This window comes from Mya arenaria, chromosome 2 (genome assembly GCF_026914265.1).
Source record: "Mya arenaria isolate MELC-2E11 chromosome 2, ASM2691426v1".
NCBI lineage: Eukaryota > Metazoa > Mollusca > Bivalvia > Myida > Myidae > Mya > Mya arenaria.
Window position 1 is genome coordinate 61580100 of NC_069123.1, and position 26171 is coordinate 61606270.

At 35.5% G+C, this 26171-nt stretch overlaps 2 protein-coding genes across 5 annotated transcripts in view; one reads left to right on the forward strand and one right to left on the reverse strand.

The window, feature by feature from the left end:
- LOC128223091 (short transient receptor potential channel 7-like) overlaps positions 1–7567 on the forward strand; it is a 53048-nt gene extending 45481 nt beyond the window's left edge. For 2 of the 4 annotated variants that reach the window (XM_052932338.1, XM_052932348.1), the window contains exons 15-19: positions 1–116; positions 2948–2998; positions 5474–5603; positions 6350–6517; positions 6752–7567. The exon at positions 1–116 is cut by the window's left edge and continues 91 nt beyond it. In XM_052932338.1, coding sequence (XP_052788298.1) covers positions 1–116; positions 2948–2998; positions 5474–5603; positions 6350–6517; positions 6752–7179 — 893 coding nt within the window. In that variant the 3' untranslated portion in view covers positions 7180–7567. The remainder of the gene's footprint in view (positions 117–2947; positions 2999–5473; positions 5604–6349; positions 6518–6751) is intronic. The other 2 variants (XM_052932356.1, XM_052932363.1) reach the window with 1 other exon arrangement.
- A 7010-nt stretch (positions 7568–14577) lies between these two features.
- LOC128246785 (E3 ubiquitin-protein ligase ZNF598-like) lies at positions 14578–26136 on the reverse strand. The gene is made up of 6 exons (XM_052965227.1): positions 25841–26136; positions 24528–24767; positions 24081–24292; positions 23582–23808; positions 18962–19193; positions 14578–17413 (listed from the first exon to the last, which is right to left on the reverse strand). The coding sequence occupies exons 1-6, from the start codon at positions 25997–25999 to the stop codon at positions 15571–15573; spliced, it is 2913 nt and encodes a 970-aa protein (XP_052821187.1). The 5' UTR covers positions 26000–26136; the 3' UTR covers positions 14578–15570.
- Positions 26137–26171: the final 35 nt, after the last annotated feature.

Here is a 26171-nt window from a genome sequence, read left to right on the forward strand (position 1 = left end):
TGATCCCCTCTCCAAAGTCCTTCTGCTATGTCTGGAAGTGCACGCGCAGGCTATGTACTAGTGACAAAAATGGCAAGAAAGAGTACGAGCGAAAGATCAGGAAAACTTTTATTAAGGTATTATAATTGTCGTTGCATGACTAGCTTGTGTTTCACCTGTAATTGTAGATCATGTTACCTGAAAACAAGATCAGAATGTAACAAAATATTTCAAATCAACCAACAGCCACGCTCGGTGAGTATGAAGAAAAGATGCGGATTTTTTATATATGAGGGGCGTCCCAGATAATCTAGGAATTTCTGTGATATAAACAAATATAACTTCAAAACCAGTAAATTATTGTTATATGTACTAAAATTTTACTAAAACACGATATTGCCATGTATGGAGCACGCCAACGTCAGAAACGTTTTAACGTTATTAGCGTTCACTCTTCGTTGTATGAAACATGCAATTCATATCTAAACAGTTTCATATAATTTTGGAGTATTAATTGCGGGGTAACTGATTGTTTGTCAAGTTTCATGTATGTAAGTGCGTAATTCATAGGGTTACCGTTTGTCAAATTTCATTTTTTAATGTATTCACCATGGAGTTACCGTTCGTCAAGTTACATATATGTTTGTGTATACATCGTGGGGTTACTGTGTGTGTATACATAGTGGGGTTACTGTTTGTGTAATCATAGTGGGGTTTCTGTTTGTGTATACATCCTGGGGTTTCTGTTTGTGAAGTTTCATATAATTTAGTATATATATCATTGCAATATTGTTGGTCAATTTCTGAGTTGCATGTTTCATTATGTCTTTTATGTTCATGATCCTGAAATCACAGAACCCATGTGGATCTAATGCTTACTTGTAACATTAGCCCAGTCTCAAGTCTGGGTCTAGGCTGAGACTCAGAAAATCGCGCTTTTAAAATGATTTTATTCCATTTAAGACTGTTCGAAATCATTGTCCAAATGTAATAGTATCATCATGCTCAATCTAGCCCAAACCTTGTTTGTGAATATTTACTGAAACAATTTCCGGCTGTATAAATGCAGTTTAATATCACTTTAATCTAAATTATGATTTTAGTATGACAAATGTGTCTCAAAAAATCATTCGCACAAGAGACGAAAATTGATCGGCATTATATGCCCTGTCCTTTATCTGACGTCGACATTTTCCGGGGATAACTATCTACCATAGTGAACTTTAATATGCTCCACTACCATGAAATGAATTGTGAAATAATTATGAAACTGAAGTCCATGAAGTTTTTATCGTATGTTATTTTATCCATATTACATTTGTGTTGAAGTATCGATTAAATAATACAAAGAAAACAACTCGGACAAGCCCAATAGTGAACAAATTAAAAATCAACCCTGGTAGAAGCACAAGGTACAGGGCCAAACGACACTGAGCGCGAGACCAAACAGAACAAACACCACAAACGCTTCAAAACCTAAGCACGCCCTCCGTATATGTTTACGCGGATATTGTGATGTTACAAATGTTTAAATCATGGTTATGGTGTCTTCAATAATTCATTTTATGTTTAAGTGCATCTATTCTTAAGATATCGAAAATGTAAAGAATTTCTGCGACTTCGTGGGAAACCCCTCATATTATATACTGATGAAAGCAAATAGAAAAATAACTTACTAAAGTCATGTGATACATTTAGAACTTTCTTCAAAAAGAAAGCAATTCATCTACTAGTATATAAATACTTGAATATCAGTTGCTGCTTAGAAGCGGATTGTCAAGAAAGACGGAACTATCAAAAGCTAAAAATTAAAGCAAAATGAGAGGACAAAAGTTTTAGCCTAGGGTATCGAGAAGGGACTCACAGGGTTGGGAAAACAACCTTAATACGATGAGAGGACAGGAGATGCAGCTAAGGGTATCAAGAAGGGACTCACGGGAATTGGAAACAATCTTAAGACGATGAGAGAAGAAGAGAACTTGTTTACAGTATCAAAAAAGGGGTTCCAGCGAATTTAAAAAGATGGATTGCTTACAGTATCAGAAAGGTGTTTCATGGGCGCTACAGGGCAATAATCGTGGCGCCGTGGAAACATCCTTCTCGTGCTGTACAGGTAGCTACAAACCAAGAGGTGTTGTGCCAAACCGCACAGGACAGAAAACGAAGGGAGGAAAAACTACGCGGACAAACTTTGAAGGAATGGGGAAAACTGACGTCGAGGATAATATTTGAACAAAAAACAACAACAACAAAAAAAAAAAAAAAAAAAAAAACAACAACCTTTGTTTGATTTATTTGACGTACTATGTCAGTTCGATAAATACTTCTCTTGTGTTTGTTATGCCTTAGCAGTATGCCTTAAACAGGGTATTTGATGGACTTGTTCCTGTAGTTTCCATGATATTTCTTTATTCTTTTTTACTGACACTTACCAAAATGGAGATGCAAGATGAGGGCCTGTATAAGATGATATCATATGTATACCACTGGACATCCGGCGTTATCAATTCAAATAGAAAATGTAATTGAAATAAAGATAAAAACAGCCCAGAAGATGTTCCAAGCAAAGAGCTTCACTATATCTGAGATGGTGTTCTATCGGGTGATAAATGGACCCAGATACATGTATTAGTCAAGGTTGCAGACACTCTCTTTAATAATTTCAATATTTATCTTATTTCATTATTTATATGAGCAGTAAATATTTTATATGCTTTTTTGTCTGGTTGTGTGTCCTCCTAAATCGTTCTCCCTTTGTTTGCTTTGATTCTGTATTGAGTTGTCTCTTTGTTTGTTGCAACGTCTGCTGTTATCTGGGGTAGTATCTAACACACTAACACTTATTGTGGACATTAACATAATACATACGGGTTACAGCATGATTTAAGCCTCCTTTAAGACACACATGAAGTGTACGTTAGTGTCTATGTAGTAAAGTTATGTGATTTTTGTTAATGTAATTTTACAGAAAGATCGAGAAATGGATGTTAACTTCAAATCCAGTAGCGCAAGTTTACAGGTACTTTTGTCATCTAAATTTTACATAACCTAACACTTGTTGAAAGCTATATCTGCCCTAAAAAGCATTTTATAATGCTGTGTATGTTGAGACTGGATGTGATCTTTTGGTACTGGCGATGCATTTTTGTTGCGTTGCGACTATACATGTTTCTAACATCTTAATTTTGGATGCGTTCGGTGCTAAAGCAAGTGTGCTAACTACAATACAAACTTCATAAATACACGGATATAAAATGAAAAAAACAAACGTATGTATAGCATAACTACGAGGGATATTCAAAACTACAAATTTGCATTCAGGTATATTGATATTTCTTGGTGGAGCTATCATATTTTTAAAACAACAGGTCATGTACCCAATGACGCCAAGCGACGTCGTTTTCATTTGTGCAAAATACATTAATTCGGCTTTGATTAATATAGTAATTTTTAAACAAGTTTTTGACTGCAGAGTAATGGATGGCTTAGCAACAAAACAGAGTAACATCCAACACGCGTTTCCCTTGTTATGCTCTAGATAACATGATTGCATGTTAAGCACAGAATACAGAGATAACGATGTTATGTCGCGTTGTGTTTTTTTTTTTCAATTTGCACTTAGTGGTGACATTTTGATGAAGTTAAAAATGAAAAAAAAAACATCTGTGCTTACTTCTAAGTTTTACATTAAACGAATATAAAAGGGGTATGGTTGCACCTGAATGTAATTTTAGAGGATTTTTAACACAAATGTTAACAGAAATTAAAGTTTTTATGAAAATTACAAAGTAATCATTGTTGCTCCGTACAGATCCATCCTTTTCTATCATTCACTTCGGTTGTTAAAGCTTGATTCCCGTGAAGATTTGTTCAGATTTGTTTCATTTTTTTGACATGCTACCAATTAAGCATTAGTGCATTTAGCATGCGTTTGGTAACATTATACGCATGCGTGTGTTTCAAACTAAAACATTTACAGACAACCCAATTGTACCCCGTGGGTAGAACGAACACTTTTGTGCATGTGAGATGAACGTTTTTTTTGTGTGTGTGTTTGTACTTCTTTTGTTTGAGTTTTTGTATTTTTTGAAAGCAAATGTGTTATTTCGCTTTCGTTTTGCTTTGATCTGTACAATGGTGTTTACTTATTTCGATATACGAACATTTTTGTTTAAAATATAACATAACATAGCATAGTTTACATTGAAATACAAAGCCTTCGGCATCAAAACAACTATCAGAGAATTACACTATACTGGTGGCAAAGTTATGCATATATAAGTAGTATAAATGTTCGTATAATAAAATATGTATCAGAAAAACATATCAATAATATAAAAATTACGATCAGGAATGAATTCCTTCCGAATAGCAAAAGCCTTTAAAAATATATATTGCACCAGATATTACACTTTGCCAAATGTAAACTGACAATAATTTGTATAAGATAGCCATTTCGTTTCGAACAATAAGGGCAATCGTTTTTGTTTTTTTGCGTTCATATTTGTTTTAAATCTTCCACTACCAAGTTCAGACATAATTTAGTTTGAGGTACTGAATTGCATACACATTGTAGAACATATAAAGAAGGCATTTTTACCTTTGTAAATTTATACATTAATTAAAAACCTTTAATCTCTGAATATTGCCTGTTCATTAAGATCAGTTTTAACGTTTTAAAGTTTCAAAAATAAAGTTTATTTATACTCGTTGCCCATATGTGCTTGGGAAATAACAAAACATATTTAAGCAGAATATAGAGGAAACACGCTTTGATCAACTTATTAAAAGAAGAAAAAATAAAATAAATACCGCTTAAACAATATTGAACTTAAACTGAAATAGAACTTGCAAAGACTACGATAAAATATATACAGCTTTAGCTTTTAGATAAATGACGCAGAATGTATAAGATTGATGGCTCTATTTAACATTCACCATTGTTCAATCTGTATGGTTTTTGAATTGGTTCACAGTCTAATTATTGGCGTACAAGCCACACGCTTTCCGCACTTTCAGTGATTTGATTCAGAAAAAAAAGTTGTTTCATTTTTTTAATGCTGACCGCTAAGGCTTGAAACAATTTACTGGAAACAGAAACACCATTTTATTTTTCGTTAATTTTGGAATGTTTACCAATACCAATATTATCCTTAATTTGTAGAATCCCTTTGATAAATATTGATAAGATTAAGTAACAACGTGTGGTCTTAAATGAGGTTGCTGTTTTTTTTACGTTAAACTCTATACAAATGTTACAGTCATTGCAAACATATTACTACTTTTTTTAGACCTAAACTTATAAAGCAAACTTGCTATAATACGGATTCAAGTTTTCCACCCTTAAAGAATAGACGAGATGCATATTTAAATCAAAGAACTTACTTTGTTACTTTAACTGTTAGGGAATATCAAGAGAACCAACTCTTACACACTGCAATGGGGAAACAAATCAAGCAGTAAGTATAAGTTTCATGTTACCATCTGCTTCCAGAGGCGGCGCGAGACCGTGTGTAAGACGCTTGAGCTGAAGCCAGACGACACCTCGTACTCTGACATCATGCAGCGGCTCGTAAAAAGATACCTCTTCAAACTTGAGAGGGCCAAGGACGAAATTGAGCGATGTATGTGTCGTCCCTTTGATGTTTTTATCTGTTGTTTTTTTCAAAAACTAAAGTTAGTGTCAGAGCCTTTGGTTTGGCGTCGTCATTGTAGACATCGGCGTCGTCATTGTAGACATCGGCGTCGTCATTGTAGGCATCGGCGTCGTCATTGTAGACATCGGCGTCGTCATTGTAGACATCGGCGTCGTCATTGTAGGCATCGGCGTCGTCATTGTAGACATCGGCGTCGTCATTGTAGGCATCGGCGTCGTCATTGTAGACATCGGCGTCGTCATTGTAGACATAGGCGTCGTCATTGTAGGCATCGGCATCGTCATTGTAGGCATCGGCGTCGTCATTGTAGACAGCGTCGTCATTGCAGACATGGGCGTCGTCATTGTAGACATCGGCGTCGTCATTGTAGGCATCGGCGTCGTTATTGTAGACATCGGCGTTTTCATCTCGCAGAAAAACCCCATTGATCATAACTATGAAATTGTTCAAGATACACACATAAACCTTAGTACTCATGTTACACCGCGGACAAATGACATACTTACAAAACGGCCCGTAACCATGGCTTAGAAGGATAATTGTCCAGGTATGCTCCTTAACATACCAAGCTTGCGGGCCTCTTGTTTCGATTGTGATGCTGTTCTTGTTAAATCTTCGAATGCACAAACTAATATCACCGAATCGTAAGCCAAGATGTAAGTATTGAAAAATATTGATATTAATAATGCATCTTTATCATTCCTCAATACCAGTGAAGGACGGTGCGGCTAACATCCAGAACATCCGGACGGAGGAAATCGAGCTGATAGATGAGGACGATGTACCGCCTCCCGTTCCCGACACGCCCCGCCGTATACAGCTTGACCGTCAGTATGACAAAATACCCGAGGACCCGGACGCGGACCAGTCAAGTTTCACACGTACGTTTAGACTGTTTCATGTTTAAGGTCAAAGTTTTTTATATTAACAGTTAGATAAGTGCTAATGGAATAACAATTTCATTATCTCATTTGTGTACCGAAATTAAAGTTTAATAATATTAAATAACGTTATTTAGAGTTTTCGTAATCTCACTTCAACGGATCGTTTGTTGTACCAACTATATACATTTCTTTCTCAATTGCCAGCTAGAACTTCCTTGATTTATTGCATAGGTAACAGAGCCTCGATACGCAAGCGTAAGAGTGCGGGGCGGGGCCAGGGGCGGAAGATCTCCCACAGCGCGACCCAAATCGCCACGACTTTGGCCATACCCCAGCTGGATGCCATCCAACGACAACAGAAACTTCTGGACGTCCGTCTCCAACACCTGCAGGCTAGCAGCAAGGAAAACAATAGAATCATCGACGACGTTGACTTCTTACGTAGAGTAATGACGGAGAACCAAAAAGCTATGTTCAACATTATTCACGCGTTGTCGAACATGCAGAGTGAGATCGTGTCACTGGTAAAGTGTCTGTCCCCGGCTGCCCCAACTCCCCCGCCCATGCACGCTCAAAACGCCTCCAACTCCGTATCTAAATCGAATTCCGGAAGAAAGCGTCTTAGTCAAGCAGATGATGATCAAGAGAGTCGGTTCTAACAGACGCTTGTTTGGCTTGTAATAGTTTAAATGAACTTTCCTTATTTGACCCACTCACTTAGTTTATTGACGAATGTATGTATAATATTTGATATATGAAGCTCAATGAAAAACTACAGTGTTTTGAAGTATAATTTGAAAAGCATTGTATACGGAGAGAAATAATGATAATTGATATAATTACAATAGAAATCATTTATCTAGTAAAACAATACACGTAGGCTGATATATTAGTGCGGCTAAATGGACTATGAAACGCAAATTTACAGCAGTGATGATGCTTAATAGCTGTAAAACAAATTTCATTGGGCTTAAGAATTATATTCGGATGCTTTAAAGCTGCACTCTCACATATTTACCGTTTTGACAACTTTTTTTTTTGTCTTGGAATGAGCCAATTTTTGCGTAAATATCTGTAAACCAATGATATAAGACTGCTGACAAAAGATCAGAAAGCAGATTTACATACTTCCGTTCGAAAATTAATGTTTTATGGCTTAAATCGTTACTAACAACTAAGAAAAATGCATAAAACATCAATTTTTCAACTTAAATATGAAAATCTGCGATCTGATTTTTGGTCAGCAGTCTTATATCAATGGTTTCCATGCATTTTCGCATAAATTGGCTCGTCCCAAGACAAAAAATAAATTAAAAAAGTTCTCAAAACGTTCAATCTGTGAGAGTGCAGCTTGAAACCGTCTTTGGTGTTATCATAAATAAGAATGAATAAATACAAATAGTACCAGTCGATGTATAAATTTTAATTTAAACACTTAATTTCCAAATTGATAAAGTACTTACATAATCCTGTGACACTTTTCTTTGATGTGAAAAAACAATACACTTGTGACTTCATCAACTTGTAAACTGTACTTTGATTTAGTTGTGTGTTTTTCCCCATGCCACAGTCCAGCAGTGATTGTGTTTCAGTTGTAATGTTAGGGCTAATTTGGCATTTTTAAAACACTGTGTTTTTTTTATTTAAATACTTTAATTTTTTATATTTGTCAAAACTAGGTTTTTTTTGTAGTTTACGGATGTTGTGTGTTATAAATACTTTGAGAAATATCGTTAATGGATTTAAAGAGATACTCCCACATTAACATCTAGTCAATTATCAACCAGAGTTTGAATTTCATCTGTAAAACACAAGTTGCGTTTAGCAATGGTATGTCGACATTATAATTTCAAATGAGAGATACATTGTTCATAAATGCTTAGACATATTGCAGCAAATACTTCATTTTACCGAAAAGTGTCAGTTATGCTTTTAAAAATTGGATGATTAAAAGCTTGATATTTAGCATTGAATTTCTATATTTTATGTTGGATTTCTCGTTCTTTATTTGAACAACTTTTTTTTGTTTTGTTTTTTGAAAACATAAATTTTGTGTGAGAGTCTTCTTAACGCATAGGAAAACGGCATTTTAAATCTAAGTATCGATGATTGCAACACGTATGGATTTGTAAATACGTAAGGTAGATACGTATTCAAATAATTTGAGTCCAGCAATCCGAAAATAATTCGACGTTTTATTGTTGAGTATATTTATATGAGCTATGAGTCACTATCTCTCTATGGATGGAGTGTAAACACCACCCTACACGTTCATTCTATTGTTTTCTTTACTGTAATATGTTCCTAATAGCGAAGTGTGGCGTATAAAGATACATAATAATACCATTGTACATAAACAAGACAACACGAGATTTCAATACCAGACCGGACAAACTTTATTTTTCTTACATTTTTCAGTATTGTGATATTTAGTTTTTTGTGAGTTTACTTTCTTTAAAATTGTGATGTGTTTGTTGAATTTAGATATTTTAAACTTTAAATTTATCAATCCTGTTGAATGAATACTTACATCTGAAATAAAGAAAATATCATTTGAAGCTTTTGTTGTCCCTATTTTAGCATAACCCCATTCTTCTTCTCAGCAAATGTATTCAAGCACTTTTTATTTTTCACATTGCCTTGTAAATCAGCACACTGTTTTAGCAATGACCAACCATCTCCCATGCGAAGGTCCCATTTAAAGATATACACTCCATTCGACGCTCCTCGGCCATTTTTATCAAAAACAACCTCGGATGTATATGGTCGGTTTACAATGTTAGAAATCGGGTCTTTTTAAGTCCGCTGCAAGTAGATCGCGTAGTAATTTAATTTAGCAGCTCTTGGGAATCTTAAATATGTTTGCAATAATACACTTCACTGGCAATCAATTTAAACTTAGATCAACAAATACAAGCTAAAACACTACATTTAATTAATAATATAAGTCAAAACTTAACGAACTGATGTACCGGCATACATCCGAGGTTGTTTTTCGATAAAAAATAGCCGATGAGATCCAAATGCCATACACGCATGTAAAAGGATATTTTTCATTCCGATTTGATTGTGTAGAAAATAGTCATGGACACAAAGAAGTTTGAAATTACTTGGCATATTTTGTAAATTGCATGTCCTGGCCGGTTTCCATATATGGGGTGTTCGTGTCCAGTACTCTTATTAGCCGGTCAAGATTGAGATTGTTGAATATTGCAATCAATCATAGAAAAAAGCATTGTTGTTCTCCAAAAGAAAAGACATAGCTAACACTTTTCATGCATGCCCCAACTGGAAGTCAATAGAGAGATGGGTCTTTACATCAGGTAACCATGCCGAATATAAGAATACATCCAACCTACTTAAAATACGAGTGTTGTTTCTTACCGAGTGATATATACACACACGCAAAGATCAAACGGAACGTAGCTTTTCTAAACAATTAATGAATGGAAATCTAAACAAAACACAAAGGCCAGCCGCTTATTCTTTCATTTGCAGTTTATAAAATAGAAACATGACACCTTTTGAAATGAAAATAATCTTAGCTAGTTTGAATGTTTCAATGCCTTATTCATTAGCCTGTAAACATGCATGAGATATGTATCGAGTGTATAATGACTACATAAGTCAATGAAACGAAAATTTTAAATGAAAATGGGTTCAATTCTTTCGCAACAAAACATACCAAAATTGACATTTGTTAACAAGCTACCAGAAAATAGCGGTGATCACACCGAAAAAGAAAATCCTGTTAATATGAAAACGGATTATAAAACAGAAGACGGTGACACACTCGGACTGACATCTGAAAAGACAGAGCCTAAAATTTTAGTAAGTATTGTCAATAAAACAACAGTTATAATTGCTGAAGGAAAGTCAATCGCAACGCAGACGGGGGATGAAGAAAACGATAGAATAGAAACTGCCTCTGTAAATCCGGCAAGTGTTTTAGATAATGACATAAAGGCTTCATGTGTTGGTATTGTTCAAACGAACCCAGACACGCCAGTAGAGTCTCCGGAGGTGGAGAACAGAGAAAACTATGATGAGAAACATGTCCCTAGCATGAATGAGAAAGAGGTTGCCTGGGATGACAGAGAAATATTTTCTGGAGCAGAGACTAATAATGAAGAAACTGACATTGATGTTGACATGAAGGGAGATGGTTTAAAGGAGGAAAAAACTCCCCTTCCAAGTTCAAGTGCGAAAGTGATTGTACCGGAAGAGAATCTGGCTAACACTCCAATTCCATTTGAGGAAATAATACTATGTCGATATGGAAAATACAAGGTCAGATTATCCAACGATGAGGAAAAGTGTATCATTTCGGCAACAACCTTTCTAGAGAGTGGGCATGCTGTCAGTATTGATAGAAGCAACCAGAAAATAAAATTTGTGGACTCAAAGTTTCAGTTCATCTCTGCATTTGAGCTGCCAGCGAAGCCGTGGGCAATGTGTGCTAGGGGCACGGATGTTTACGTTACTATGGGCAACACGAAAATACAGCACCTCACTGTGGTCGACATGGTGATAGAACCTGGCGAGGTCTTCGAAATAAAAGGACGCTGTTTAGGAATCTGTGTATTCGATGACAAACTAGCAGTTGGATTGCAAGTGGGTGAAATATGTCTCTTGAACTTTAAAGGTCAGGTTCAAGGAACAATTCAGCTACCAGAAATACAGCCGGGAAAGTCTTGCAATCCATGGCATTTATGTGTCTCAAAAGAAAACAACTTTCTTGTAACCGACTCGGATGCAGGAGTCGTTTACTGCGTGGACCGGAACTCGGAGTTGATATTCATATACCGTGGCCTTAGCTCCCCGCGGGGTACAGCGGTGGACGGGCAAGGGAATATACTGGTTGTCGGGCGGGACAAGGAGAGTGGGGTGGTTGCCTCCCTCCTACCTCGCGATATGGAGCTGCGGAACATGCTGCATATTGAGCAGTCACCGGTCACACAGGGTCGCACGCTGGTCACATGGAAGGAGCTGGAGTTTGTGCCGTACTGCGTGAGCATCAGGGCCTCGGACAACATTGTCGTGTTGGGCGGGATACAGGAGGCGCTAAAAATAATGGAGCTTACCTCTGACAGCGACGAACACCACAGTGATAGTGATAATCGCGTCTGTGAGAGTAATTAAATGAATAAATACTGTAGTTCTATATAAAAAATATGCGTGGTAAAAACCTTTTAAACCCTTATAAATTTTTATGTAAACTACAGTTTTAACGAACAAAATTTTCATTTGAAGGTCTAATGAATACCCAGTTCTTTCAAATTCTATTATTTCGTTCACGATACGAGTAGCTTTTTTATAAGTTTTGATAATGCTGTCCGAGTTTGTCTATTTGATATGTTAAAGAGTATCCCATTACGGTGTCTGTTATATAGAGAACATATATGATATGCATGCATATATTAAAACAATACAAATAATTATGTTTGTCATGGATAAAACAGGAAGGTGTAATATTCCGCCGAATGTCAGCAAAAACAGCCATCAGACACAGATCTTTTTTGTCTGAAAATGTTTCTAGGACAACCCAAAGGCGGCAGTTGCGTTGACATGAGCCACCATATAGCCACACCCCTCCTTAAAAAGTCAGTCATTTTTGTCTAAAGACCAAAATATTTCGGAAAATGATCATTATCATTATCAAACAAAAATTCCACGAAAAAAGTCCCCAACAATACTATTATTCTGATTATACAAAATTTAGATGCCTGGTGACACCACATAATTTAAAAGGTAGTTCTTGCCAATAATTTATATGTGAAATAAATATGTGTGTAATAAATTAGCGAACAAAAACTTTTTAAGTACTGCTGTTTGTGTTTCCTTATTCGATTGAAATCAGACGTGAAATGACCTATTTTGCAATACTCCAAGCTCAAAGTTTTTTTATAAAAAGAAATTCTGAATAATAGTTTCATATTCTTTCTGTATATTCTACACATACACATGATCTCGATATCGATATGGGATGGTCTTCATTCGTTTGGTTTCAACATGTTATACGAGGTGGTTGAGGGAGGGGTGTCCCTTACATTAGGACATTTTTCAACAATACATCCATGAAATAAACATTTTGAAGCCTCTAAATGCCAACATTAAGATGAATGATGACTCATTTTGACCGGTTATGTTTACTCACTGATAATAATCTATTGTTTATTCCTGATCTCGAGATTTAAGAATTCGTATGCAGGGGGACCAAAATCGATGTGTATGCCCGGGCGAACTGGACTTTGACTATATATATAGGTACGCCCATGAGCATCCAGTACAGGCGTCTCCGTGGTATCTTTCGCAAACATTCATGACAGTTCAGGGTGGCAACATTTTGTTGAATTTGGTTCATTTTAATATAAACACAGACTCAAAGCTGTCCAAACAAAACTCGTAGTATAGAAGTAGTATGCCATTGAAGTGGCATTTCTGTAACTGAAACGGGTTGAGGCGCAACTTTGAAAGTAAGAAGAGTTTGAAATACCCGAATCGGCCTCGATATATTCTGTACAATATAGTTCAGACATAATTCAGACGTATGGTAACTGTTCGCATAATTGATTTGTGTCACTGAAGGGGCTTATCTGTAGCTATTATGGATGATACGCACCTGTGACAATTAGTATAAACACCATACCGAACGTCATTGAAAACGAACCTAAACATTTGTATTAAACTCGAAGTTAATTAAGATGTTATTGATACCAATTAGGAATATTGGCGTTTTCAGACAATTCGGCGAAACCAGGTTTTCAATGATTAACAGAATAACTTACGCCTTTGTCATGAGATTCAGTTTCGACTTTTTTTTCTCTATTTTTAGTAGAAGTGACCTTAACCTTGACCCTAGGGGCCCAAACGCAATCCCATTAAAGTCTACCTACATACAAGGTTTGTCACATTATAGCATAGTAACCAAAGTAATTCAGTAACAAAGCGGTAATCTATTTTAAGAAACAGTGACACTAGCCCTAATGGCCCGAAACGCAATCCCATGAAAGGTCTCTATTAACCCTTCCTATATACCAAGTTTGGTCGTAATATGTCAACCCTAAGTAAAGTTATTCAGTACCAATCTGTTTTTCTATTTTAAGCAACAGTGACATTGAGCTTGACCCTAGGGGCCCCAAGTGCAATCCCATGAAAGGATTCCATAAAACAAGTTTGCTCACTATATATCAAACCTTACTGAAATCATTCGATACCATAAGCAAGTTTTACAATGCCCTACCACTGGCCCGCCCGAACAACGACTTGCGTCATTCTAAGAACCACTTTGTGAAAACCTCGTTAAAAATATAAAATGTGCTTGTCAAAAGCAATATAAAAAAGAAAGTCAAGCAAGGGCATTTTGTATTTAGGGTTAATATGGAGTCATTTAACCTAACTTTGTGATGGTTGTTGTGTAAAATATGAAGGTTATTGAATGAACAGTAGTTAAGATCCGAGTTTAAACCCTAAGTTGCCCCACAGCTTATAAATCCTAACTTTTTGAAGTCACCGATATTGGGACGTTCTGTTTTGCTCGTCACGACTCGTACCAAAAATGGCCATGATTTAATTCAGACAGTCTTACCATTTGTGTCATAAGGGTAGAAAATTTGGTATCGGGGATGTTAAAATGTTTGACATATTTGGTCGGAATTCCATTGAGGGACACATTCTGACTGAATGTAGATAGGGTACAAATGTGAAAGCTTGCTAAATTGAGTCAAAATAGTTACCGATACGCACAATCGAATGAAATCTATATAAGCTGGAATCTAAAAGACTTAACTGCTACACTGAAATGGCCAATGAGTGTGACCTTGACCTTTGAACAAACATCATAATGTGTTGTATATCATCTTATGTCCTGAACATTTTTAAGAGACGAAACATCGCTATGAATCCGTATGAGTCTGCATTTAGCATTTACCATCATTATGTGACCTTGACATTTGCACTGAGAGCACGTATTTTAGCATATCCAGCATCCCATGTTGCTGTACAACTCTGTGACGTTCAATATGGCCAATAGACAGTGTACAAATGGACATTGTAACCATGTTTGGTAGAAATTTACTCCTTATATTTTATTTCAATTGTAACAGCTTAACAATGTAGAAAAATATAATACACAATCCCTGTAGCAAAACAAAACATGTAGAATCAAACCGTAACCGTAAGCACTGGAATACACTTAATTATTGAGTAATTACTTTGTAAGTAGACTGGCAACAATCAGAAAAGGCACCACTACTCTCTGTTAATTGACACAAACAATGATGCTTAAACATAAATTTATCAATTTACATGTTACCCATATACATGTATCAACGCTGGACAGGTACCTCTGTACTTCATACATGTACATGTACAATTGTACTGTGGTTACCAAAATATTGGTTTTTTACAATAATACATTCTTAATTATTAAACTATGGATGGTCTCTTTCTATCATACTATTATTGAGAAAATTCAATCTAAACACATGTGTATAACCAGGATACAGGTTGTAGAAAAACATATATAGCCAAGCCAATAAAATATTCAAACTTAAATTCCAAGCATTAATAATTCCTGCTTCAAGTTAGTTTTCTAACACAGACAAAACTACTCAGGACCCTGGATTTACAAGCCTCAACTCCCCATGACTTTCTTAAGCTTTTATTGTATATTTTGATAAACTAAGCTAATTTTAAGACATGCAAATATTAAGCTTGCTGTCGAGTGAGACACATGGCCTAGAAATTATAAACCCTAGTACAGTATGGAAAGTAGGAGTGGATCTGTTAAAATTAAATTACAACATTTCAAAAATGGGGAAAATAAATGCAAAACAAAAGACTGTATGCACTATAACAGTCCAAAAATAAATTAATTTCAATTGATAACACAATGAGTTCTTCTTCCCACCATTCTAATAGGCTTAGCAGAGTCTAGTAGATAAACTTGCAAAATTTGTACAATGAAAAATGGTTCCAGCAAATATGATCATAAAAGTATCAACCAAATTCGAAGTCATGATCATGGCACATTTGACTTTACTGGTCACCTAGTGGTTGGCCTTCATCCAGCGACCTGAGGGCATTCCCCGATTCCCTGACCCAGGTTCTGTTGAGAGTGCGGGAAAGTCGGACTGTATGCTGTGTCCCGCAAGGTGCTTGTTGTAGTCTCGCCGTACAAGCACCTGGCGACAGTTCTGACATGTCAGGAAGCCAGAGTTGCTGGGGGTCCATGCACCCTTCATATCCCGACTTTTCCCAGAGATCTTCAGCACACCGGCATCACGCTTCATCTCTTCCATATGTACAGAGAGTAGATCGTTCTGCTTCTGGATGTCAGGCAAGAGAGCCAGCAATTCAGGAAACACTTCCCCAAAGTTTTTCTTTCCCAGGACATTTTCACACTGAATGTAATACTGACCAGCGTCTAGGTCTCCCCTACGAAACTCTCCAGACAATTTTTTGAAGTCACTGAACTGATTGCCATCCTCACCACAAATCGACTGAATTGTTCCAATAAGCATTTGATTTCTGTAAGAAAAGTCTTCTGGCTGGGAAAAGTCATGATCAGCACTGGAGCCATTGGTGACAGGAGCAGGATCTGAACTAGTAAATTTTGTTTCATCAAGTTTTGAAGACATGAATCCAGGCGGGGGCCTAAAACTATTTTGGCCTGAACTTAAACCAGGAGGTGGTTTTGCTGTAGTTGGGGCAGCTGAGCTGGTCCCTGCTCGGAATCCAGGGGGAGGCTTTTGTTTCTTACCGCCACAAAGTGCAGGGAAGTCCTCATCATCAGCAATACCAAACTTCACAGGCTTTGAAGCAGGGAAGTCTGCCGGTGGTTCATATTCATAATTAAATGCCTTTTCAATGTCATTGATCTCTTTGACTTCTTCCACTTTAGGTTCTATCCGTTTGCTTTCAAGTTTCTTTTCTACCTTATCTTCCTTCTTTTTGGCAACTTTTTCAGTTACAGTTACCTTTGGCTCTTGCACAACCACTTCCACTGGTTTATCTTTGCTTACAGTTGTTGGCATCAGCAAACTAGCTATATCATCTAGTGAAGCATTACCTTTTAAGTGTTCTTTGTTATCTTTTATATCATTGACTCTCTCTTTCTTTTTCTTCTTCTTATTCTTTGCTTTAGAATCTGCAACGGTATCCATTGGAACATTTACAGGACTAAATCTATCTCTTATATCAATGCCAGATGGTGCTTCATCTGAATTATTTAAGTTTTTAGTCTTAGAAGTTACAGGTTTATTCATAGGTTTAAACCATTTAAAACTGGCTGTATTAGCAGGAGCAGCCAGAGTTGGAAAATCATTTTCATCATATTTAGTTTTAGGATTTTCAGAACGTCTATTTTTAGGTTTATTCTCTTCAGTTGGTTTAGAGGGTTTAGTCCAATTTGTATTTGAACTAGGAGTTACAGTCTTTTTAGCAGTTGGTAATTCAGGGAAGTCATCCTCTCTCTTCGCAAGAGGTTTACCCAATGCTTTCACCTTAACACCATTATTAACACTAGGAGTTGTTGAAGATTCTGGGCGTACAATAGTTTGACTAAGGGAAGGAAAATCGTTCATGGATCCATGCTGTACTGTGCGGTTGGAAGCCATGGCAAATCTGTCAGCCAGGGTGGGCTTATTAGCAGAGCTTTCTGTGACAGTGGTGGTGGTGTTGGATGTTGCTGCAGTGACTGTAGAGGTCCCAGTGGTCTGACTTGTAGTAGCTGCTGAGCTGTGGAGGGAGGGGAAGTGCTTGTCTGATTGGGCGAAGTCATCATCTGAAGAGCTTGAGTCTACCACCACAGGTTTCTTATCTTTCTTCATGTCTTCATTTGACATGGTGCTTAAAGAAGCCTGGATTGCTCGATCAATGTCCATGCGCTCTCTACATGAAAAAGAAAAAAATAACACAATTATTTCCTACACAATATTAAGTTAACTTAGGTCCTTGTTCTTCAACATGTTATTGAAAGACCCAAAATGGAGAGCATTAACTCACTGTTTCGTCCATCCATATGTCAAAAACACCCTTATCCAGAAAATAACATAAAAGCTGCAGTGCTGATGGGATTTCAATGAAACTTGAAACATAAACAGAGGCCAATATGCACAAGTGCAGTGATCCTACCTTCAGTATTGCATGGTTTAAATTAACCATCGCCATTTTCACAAAAAAAAAATGCTCACTGTCAACCTGGTGGCCAATGGTGGAAGACAATTTTCACATTTTTTCAATGCCTCCTATAACCCATAACATTGATTAAAAGTTTTTTCACAGATTTTTTTGACTGCCTCGAATTTTTCACAGATTTTTTTTGCCTGCGTCTTATAACCAGTCATTTACGGTATGCATAAATGAGAAACCTGCTAGTCTAGACACACGAGTCAAAGAGGACTGAAGGATTTTAAATGAAAATTAATTTATTAATTAATTAATCTCTCCTTTGTCCTATTTGTTGGCTATTTCGGGTCATAACTTGAAAATTACTGAATTGATTTTATCACTGCCTTGTCTCAAGAACTTCTAAAAATCTAAAAATGGGATTTGATTATCATTTCAATGAAACATGTGGTCAACATTTTGGTTCATTTCTTCCAATGTACAGTAAATTTCTATTCCCTTGTTTGCACATAATAAATCATATTCATGCTACAACCATTCCCTTTCTAACGATATCTGTGTACTTCAATTGCTGCTGCTACATGTTTCTCTTTCCATATCTTCAGTAAACTTTTATTTTCAAATTTGTGCAGGTTATGAAATGTTATTCCTACATAATAATGCTACATCCATCTCTTTCTACCGATGTAAGTATATTAAAAAAGTTACTAGTTTTGTTCCATTTCTTTAAAACTTATGTATCAAATTCTTTTCTCAACTACGCTCATTTTTTGAAATGTGTTTCCTGTCCATAATATTGCTATAAATACAAGCATTCACCTTCTGCTCAAATATATGTATTATAATAATTGTTTTTATTGACAATGGGCATTCAAGGAGTACCCATCACTTCAAATGTTGGTTTTTACATTATTATTTTGCTCAAAAAAATAAAAAGGATTTAAGACTACTTGTATCTTTAAAACAAGATCAAATTGATCATTTTGAACATAATTTTTCAGCTTTAGATAAGAATTAATCTCACTGTTACTCATTTAAGATAATTTGGTTTAATTTCCCTCGCCAAAAGATGTTTTGCATTAAATCACCACATGGTTCAGGTAACAAGGTAAAAGGTAAGTGAGGCCTACAACATTAAAAAAGCATGTGGCATGTAACACAATTAAAACCATAGGATTTGAATTCAATCAAGGCTAGATTGATAAATACCTAAAACAATATTTCTGAATAAAATTATAAAATTCATTCGGCCGTATGAATTTTAAAAACTGCTTGACATGTATATATCATGAGCCTTTAGAAAATGGTTACCTAGCATTTGGAGGTGTGTACTTGTTGCCTCCCTTGTTGGTGGGTCCAGTGCCATGACCACCTGGCTGCCTGGCCCCGCCCCTACGCTGACCATCATAATCATCACGTCCACCTGGGTTGCCTGGCTGCCTGGCCCCGCCCCTACGCTGACCTTCATATTCATCGCGGCCACCTGTGGTACCTGACTGCCTGGCCCCGCCCCTTCGCTGACCTTCATACTCATCACGGCCACCTGTGACCAAAAAATAAAAAAAAATAGTTTTTTAATTGTTGAAGAGCAGCAATATAATCCAGCAGAGATGATTACTACTGAGTCCCAAAAATCACTTTTAACAAAAGTTTAATGAAGAAGCCATGAGATAAAAGTTTGTTAACTATTTTACTTGTGTGACTTGCGCCTTGGTCACGATATAATGACAATTTCCTTTTTGCTGTTGTTACGTTGTAATTTTCTTAACATGTTATGTTAAAATTGTCTTTTTTATGTCTCATGATATGCAGAATATATCTGTCGACTCAACTTATACAGACTTCCATCGCTTGATTTGACGCGTTTTCTAATTTCAACCTCCAAATAGCCAAAATGTGGCTAAAAACTGTCGTTACAACGTTTCATTTCAAAATTACCCCTTTTTTAATATAAAAAACAAAAAATACTGGAAAATAATTGTATCAGATATCTTGAGCATTGAGTAAGCAATTTAGTCTTCTTTCTGTAGCTGGTTATTTCATTTAAATTGCATAAAAACTGACGGAGTACTACTAAAATAACTGAACCCACCATTTCGTTACCAAAATCTGGCTTTTTCAATTCAGGGATACAAAATGGCCAAAATTTCTTAGCAATATGGTATTTTGTGAAAATATGACCCTCAATTGGAAGAACTACAACTCATTTATCAATAGCAATAAAAAATTTATACATAATACCTACATTACCAAATTTATTATACGCCTGAGTATGCACCCAAAAATACAGAAAATTTTGTCCCATCCGTAGACGCATGTTTTTCCCAGCAAGGAATATGCTTAGCATATAACCAACCAGGCAGATTTTGCATTTCCATTCAGTGACCAAATATATTATTTGTTGCATCAATATCTGATTGTAATTTGTAAATATGAAGCTCAACATGTCAATGTCCCATCCGTAGACACCATGTCCCATCCGTAAACACACATAAAATGCTCAAAATTTGCATATATAAAGCGAAAAGAACCACTTTCCTTTGACAGAAATGTAGCACATATTCAAACCTAGGCAATGGATTACCAAAAACAACTCATTACCTTTGTATTTTCATTTTTCCACTTCTATATGTTGCTAAAAACATTGAAATTCATGCATTAACTTATTTTTTTCTATAGTGTGTATGTTTGGGAATTAAAATAAGTGGCCAAAATACAGGATGGATTATGTTGTTTTAGCCAGACATAAAGAGGCCTATTAGAAATTTATTTATGGTTAAGAAAATGAAGTACAGTAAAGCTGGTAAATGTCTACGGATGGGACATTTAAATCACGCTATGTACGAAATGTCCATTTATAAATTCAGGTGTGACTAGAATTAACATTAATACAAAAATTGACAAGCAGAGAAATAAAAACCATTCAAATATACCTGAAATTGACATTAATGTAAGTGCAAAAGCCCTTAGAATGAAAAGATACAGGGGAAAACTGAAAAATGAAAGAAATGAAAAATATGATGAAATGAAGAGGAAAGATGCTGAAAGGAAAAACACATGATAGGCAAATTGACAAAGGGAGAAAAAGAAAGTGATCCAAGAGAAACCAAAAAACAATAATAAATATGGAGAGAAAAAAAAAAAAAATAAGCTCGCCAAAAAGAAAGAAGGTGCAGACAATATCACAAACAAAACTAATGGAGAAAACCGGACTCCTAGACAGACACCGTGTAACAATAAGAATAGAGAAATGAAAGAAAATGAAAGCCTGAAAAAGAAGAAGAATGTGCTAAAAGATGCTTAAAGTACAGAATAGGACGATGGGGATAAAACTTAAAACAATACAGTGAAAATAGTCTTTCAACAGACCAAGATACTACAAACATTGATCAAACAAAAACAGATGGTACAATAGACAACGATGATATTAACAGATCCAGAACAGCCACAAATTCAGCTGAAATATAAGTAATGAGATGTGTGAGCCTCCATTTAATTCAAGAAGCAAGAAGTACAAAATATAGAGCAATATCAAAAGTAAAAGAAAGTATGCCTACAACACCAAAGCGTAAAACAAGAGTGTAAGAAAAACTGATAGAGTATGTCACCAATGATAAGAAGAAATTTGGAAGAAAAGGGTGTTATTTTACCAAAGAGTGCTAGAAGAAATTTAAAGCTGAGCGAAACAGTCAATATGAACAACATTAAAGAAGAATACAGGATGTGAAATTGAGTCATGCAGGGACTTAACAAGAAAAGAAGACAGAATACAACAATGTGTTGCAATGTGTGCTTGATAGGAATATAACCAAATACCATACTAGCTTTGGTAGTGGGATTGCTTCCTTCCTACAAGTTAGGCGACCAACAGGGAAAATAGACAACACCAATGAAAAGAAGTAGAAACTAAAACCAAGAAAGACAAGGAAAGATAGGCTGACTGCAGGAACTGTTATTTGTCAGTAGATGTGTCCGGAAAAGTACCGAATAAAAAAGATGTCAAGTTACTCGATGGAGAGAACATCCAATCTCAAGTAATGACAATGACCTTGGCCGAGGCATATGAATTATTTATTTTCTGGAGTTCTTAAGTAGTTAAGAAAAGGTCATTGACAAAATGTCATTTTTACATATGATTCAGAACAGTTTCTCAGTTTTGGAGTATATATATCAGTCATCAGGGCTTTTTCTGCCCATTTTTGGAAAAAGGATCCTAGACATTTTGGGAAAATTTGCGTCACAATTATGCCTAAATTGGGAAAATTTACAGTTAAAATAACAAGCTTTTCAGTCTCCTGCAAATGAGGAAATTATTAAATATAAGTTTATTTTCCCTTTCAAAAGCCCTAAAACAGCTGGAATCTTAATTCTTGGGTGTAAATATTTATTGCAATGAATCATGACAGATACTAATTTTTCATTTCAAATGATCTCTGAATGTGATGCAAATCAATGATTTCTGAATTCAGTTATCCCCAAAACTTTACATCACCTAATTTTAGGATGTTGAATGAACCGGTACAGGTAAAAACACTGTTTTACTTTTGATTGGGATTTTTTTCTGAAGATTGGAAAAATATATCATATATTTTGCTTTAGGAATGGGTCTGATAGTCGGACCCGTGGGTACTATATAAAATGCCCTGGTTATTGTCAATTAAACATGTTTCTAAGTTAAAATTTCCTTGAAACATTGAAGTAGTTAGTAACTGGATACAGTATAAGTATTGTGGATACCATCAGGGAATATCTTATGCCTGCAGCTTGGTATTACATTAAATAGTTTTATGTCCCATCCGTAGACACTTACAACACATGGTACTTTTACATCGTGTCTATTTCTAACAACTGAACTAGTGAAAAATCTTACATTTGGTGTTCAATGAGGAATTTAAAACATATACTGATTGACACCATTATAATTCAATGAATTTTCACCTTTGAAAGTTGCAACTTAAAACTGAACTTAAAAGGTCCGATTATCAAATTACAATTACATTGTAAAAGGTTGTCTTACTGAAATTTAGATATATTAAATATCTTGTACTTCATTTTTGTGTTCAGTTAGCATTTTTGCAACAAGAGATGTTTATACTAGGTTTGTAATTGAACTTAAAGTTCATATGTAAATATATAGTGTGCCTTTTGTCCCATCCGTAGACACTTCGGACCGGATACAGAAAGTGATCTAAAAAAATTATGCATCAAGATAATGCTGAACAATTGGTATGGCCTTGTTTGTTTTTAATTCTGGTGTTAGAAAAAATCACTTTTATTTGCTTCCTTGGGCTTCTAAAAATGGTAGATCATTTACAAGCAGTCAAATTCAAAATAATATCATGACATTTATGGTTAAATCTCATTTATTTCTACTAAGAAGGAATAAAGTCAATTATTTTGCCCATAACTGTTTATTTGGCACCTATGCAACAAGTCTGGCTAAAAAAAGCATTATAAAAGAGTTCTGTCACATTATCAAAAGCATTTAAATATACATCACAAAATTATTTTTTTTCAGTATTCCTTGATACATAAACCTCCCTGAAAAAAAAACTGGAGCTTGAACCTAATGATTTTATTCGAATTATTATAACACCATGACCCTACTGTTATGGAACGTATGTAATTTGGCTATTTGAATACTTTGATTTTTTACCCTTTGTGAAACACTTTTTGTCATTATATCGTGACCAAGGCGTATATATCTATATTTTAGATGAAACCTAGTTAAAAAATCAACATATTAGGAGGGCAATTTGGCCTTTACAATGATTATTTGTTACGAGCCTTAGATGTACAGATTAGGTGTGGACTTTTTCCCATTTATAGAGTTCAACCTATAATGCAGGAAAACATTTTGGACTTATTTGTTCATTGTCCATTTGTCATCAACTAGTAGCAGTACTTTTACTATCATCATCCAAATCCTACCTCTGTTGCCTCTGGCGCCTGGTCTTGGTACAAGGTTGATGTCAATGTTGAGGGTCCTCTCCTGGCGAGCCTGGGCCTTGCCTTGGGCCTTGCTGTGGTTCTGGGCCATGTGGGACCTAAGGTCAATGTCTGTCCTGAACACATTTGTAAACTGGACGTTCACACACTCACCCTCTTCACACAGGTAGTGGTCATTGTGGAAGTGCTGTTTCAAACTCTCATAGTCACTGTAACACATTGGTATTTATCATTACTGGTACAATGATTAAAGACATAATTATGTATCTTATAACACGTAGTCTTATTATTGTAAAATTGCTTATTCAATCAGAGTTTGCGTACATTATTTTAGAGAAAGAACATTAATAAATGTAACCCAATAAAAGGTTACATCACATATTGAGTGTAAATATCTTTTTCATTTATAATATGTATGTCCAAGTTCATGAAAACTTAAATGCGATATTTATAAAATAAATTTCATGTAAGTATGGCATACTCATAGAATTCCTGAGACCCAAGGCTTTCACAGAAGTGGCAGAAAAAGTGTTGTTTGCGGAGATGTTTGTAGAGCTCATCCTTGTCCTGAAATCGCTCCTCACAGAACTGACACAGTGGATGCCCTTTGTATGACTTGTCATCTTTATCACCTACACGTCGATGAATTGCCAAGTCTTGACGATTGTAAACTTTCCTATGACTGGTGAATATCTGTCAAAGAATACAGTTAAACAATTATTTGTACATGTAAATGAAGTCAAATGAAAGATTCTAATATTTTTTTCAATGTTAATAAACTTATAAATGCAGCTTTAATTCAACATGATTTTAGTGAATAGCATTTTGTCAGGCTATCTCATTTATAAGATTTACAATACTTAAAGTTGACTCAGGATAAATGAAAAAACCCATAATTTTTATGCAATTAATATATCTGAATTCATACTTTGAGCTCAAGACAAAGATCACAGTAGAAAAGGGTATGAACACGCCTCATGTGTTCTTTCAAAGCCCTGAAGGATTTCTCTGGATGACTCTTGGGACACAGCTTACATCGGTGTTCAAGCAATTCTTCAAACATATCCCGTACATTGTTGTTCTCAAATTGTATTTTCAACTTGCGATTCAGGACAAATTTCTTCACTGGCATGTCATTATAACGCTCCCGAGTTGTGAGGAAGAACACCTATAAAATTAAAAAGACAGTAATGAGTATCATGAGCGTGATAGGAAATAAAATGTTTCAATGACTGTTATAGTTTATTGTGTCACTGTCTGTTAAACCATCGATAGGATGAAACTTAGTCCAAATAATTGTACGTTGACGGATTTTTTTACGATTTTTGATATGGCAAATCCTTCACGTACAAATTGTTTCGTACAAAAAGTGGGTAGTTATTCCACTCGGGATTCCGGGTTAAAGCATATTACGTCTATAAAATATCATAAAAACAAGAAATATTGTCAGATTATGTTATTTTATATTAGTTCCATACACAAAAAATAAATATCCAACAAATAATTGTGAGTTTGACAGTTTTTTTTTTTATTTCATTCTGTCAAAACAACGATATATACATGAAGGGCACCTGCAAGGCTTCAGGGCACAATTTTAAAACAATCGGAACATTTCGGCCATGGCCGAGTTGTTACGATTGTATTTCCAAGGTCTATCTCGAAGCTTGTCGGAGGTGGCCAAGTTATTACGATTGGGTCGAGTTGTTCCGCTTGGCATAATAGTTGTCTGTGTCAGTCAACTTTTGTTTTATTGGAAAGGTAATTAATGTGTTTTAATGCACTAAATGCTTGTTTTGTGTAAAATAACTTTTCACTTACATGGTAAAATATAAATATAAACCTTTATGATCAATTTCCACCATAAAATACTTCACTTAATACAATTTCAATATTTTTCAAACACCCCTGGTTTTTGCACAAACCCGTTTAGACGTTAGGGATTGGAAGAAACCTGTATAACACGTCTATTATTTTGAAACTGTTCTATCTTTTACTTTTAAAAGTAAAACCATTCAATTTATCTTCAATCGTTTCATCAAAACAAGCATATCTGTGGTTAATCTTTCAACTTTTGTCTACTGATAATGAAAGTAGAGCTCAAGGACATTTCCTACTTTCAATTTGAATTTTTGAAAAATGGAAAACTTAGTCAAACACAAGTGAAGATATATGTGTGTAGTTCTAATATCTTCTTCTATCTTCAAAATATAACTCTATAACTTGAATCATGTCTTATAATACCTCTGGTAGATCAGTCCTGCAGATTGGACAGTAAAATTGTTCGCACAATGCTCTCATCCTTGTTGAACATTTGAAGCAGATGGGGTGGTCACATTTCCCGATTGCGTAAACTTCCACAAGTTCGTGGCAAACTAGGCAGAGGTTGTCTGAAGAATCCATTCCAATTAAAAATTAAATTTACGCTGTTTTATATTTAACTCGATTTAAGTCTTACTGATACTATGACACGTCGGTCCGAGCTGTTTTATAATGGATCGTTTCCCAAAATAGTTGGTTACGTTCACCGGTTGTGCAATATGACTAAAACGTCATGAATAAATGCGTATTGACT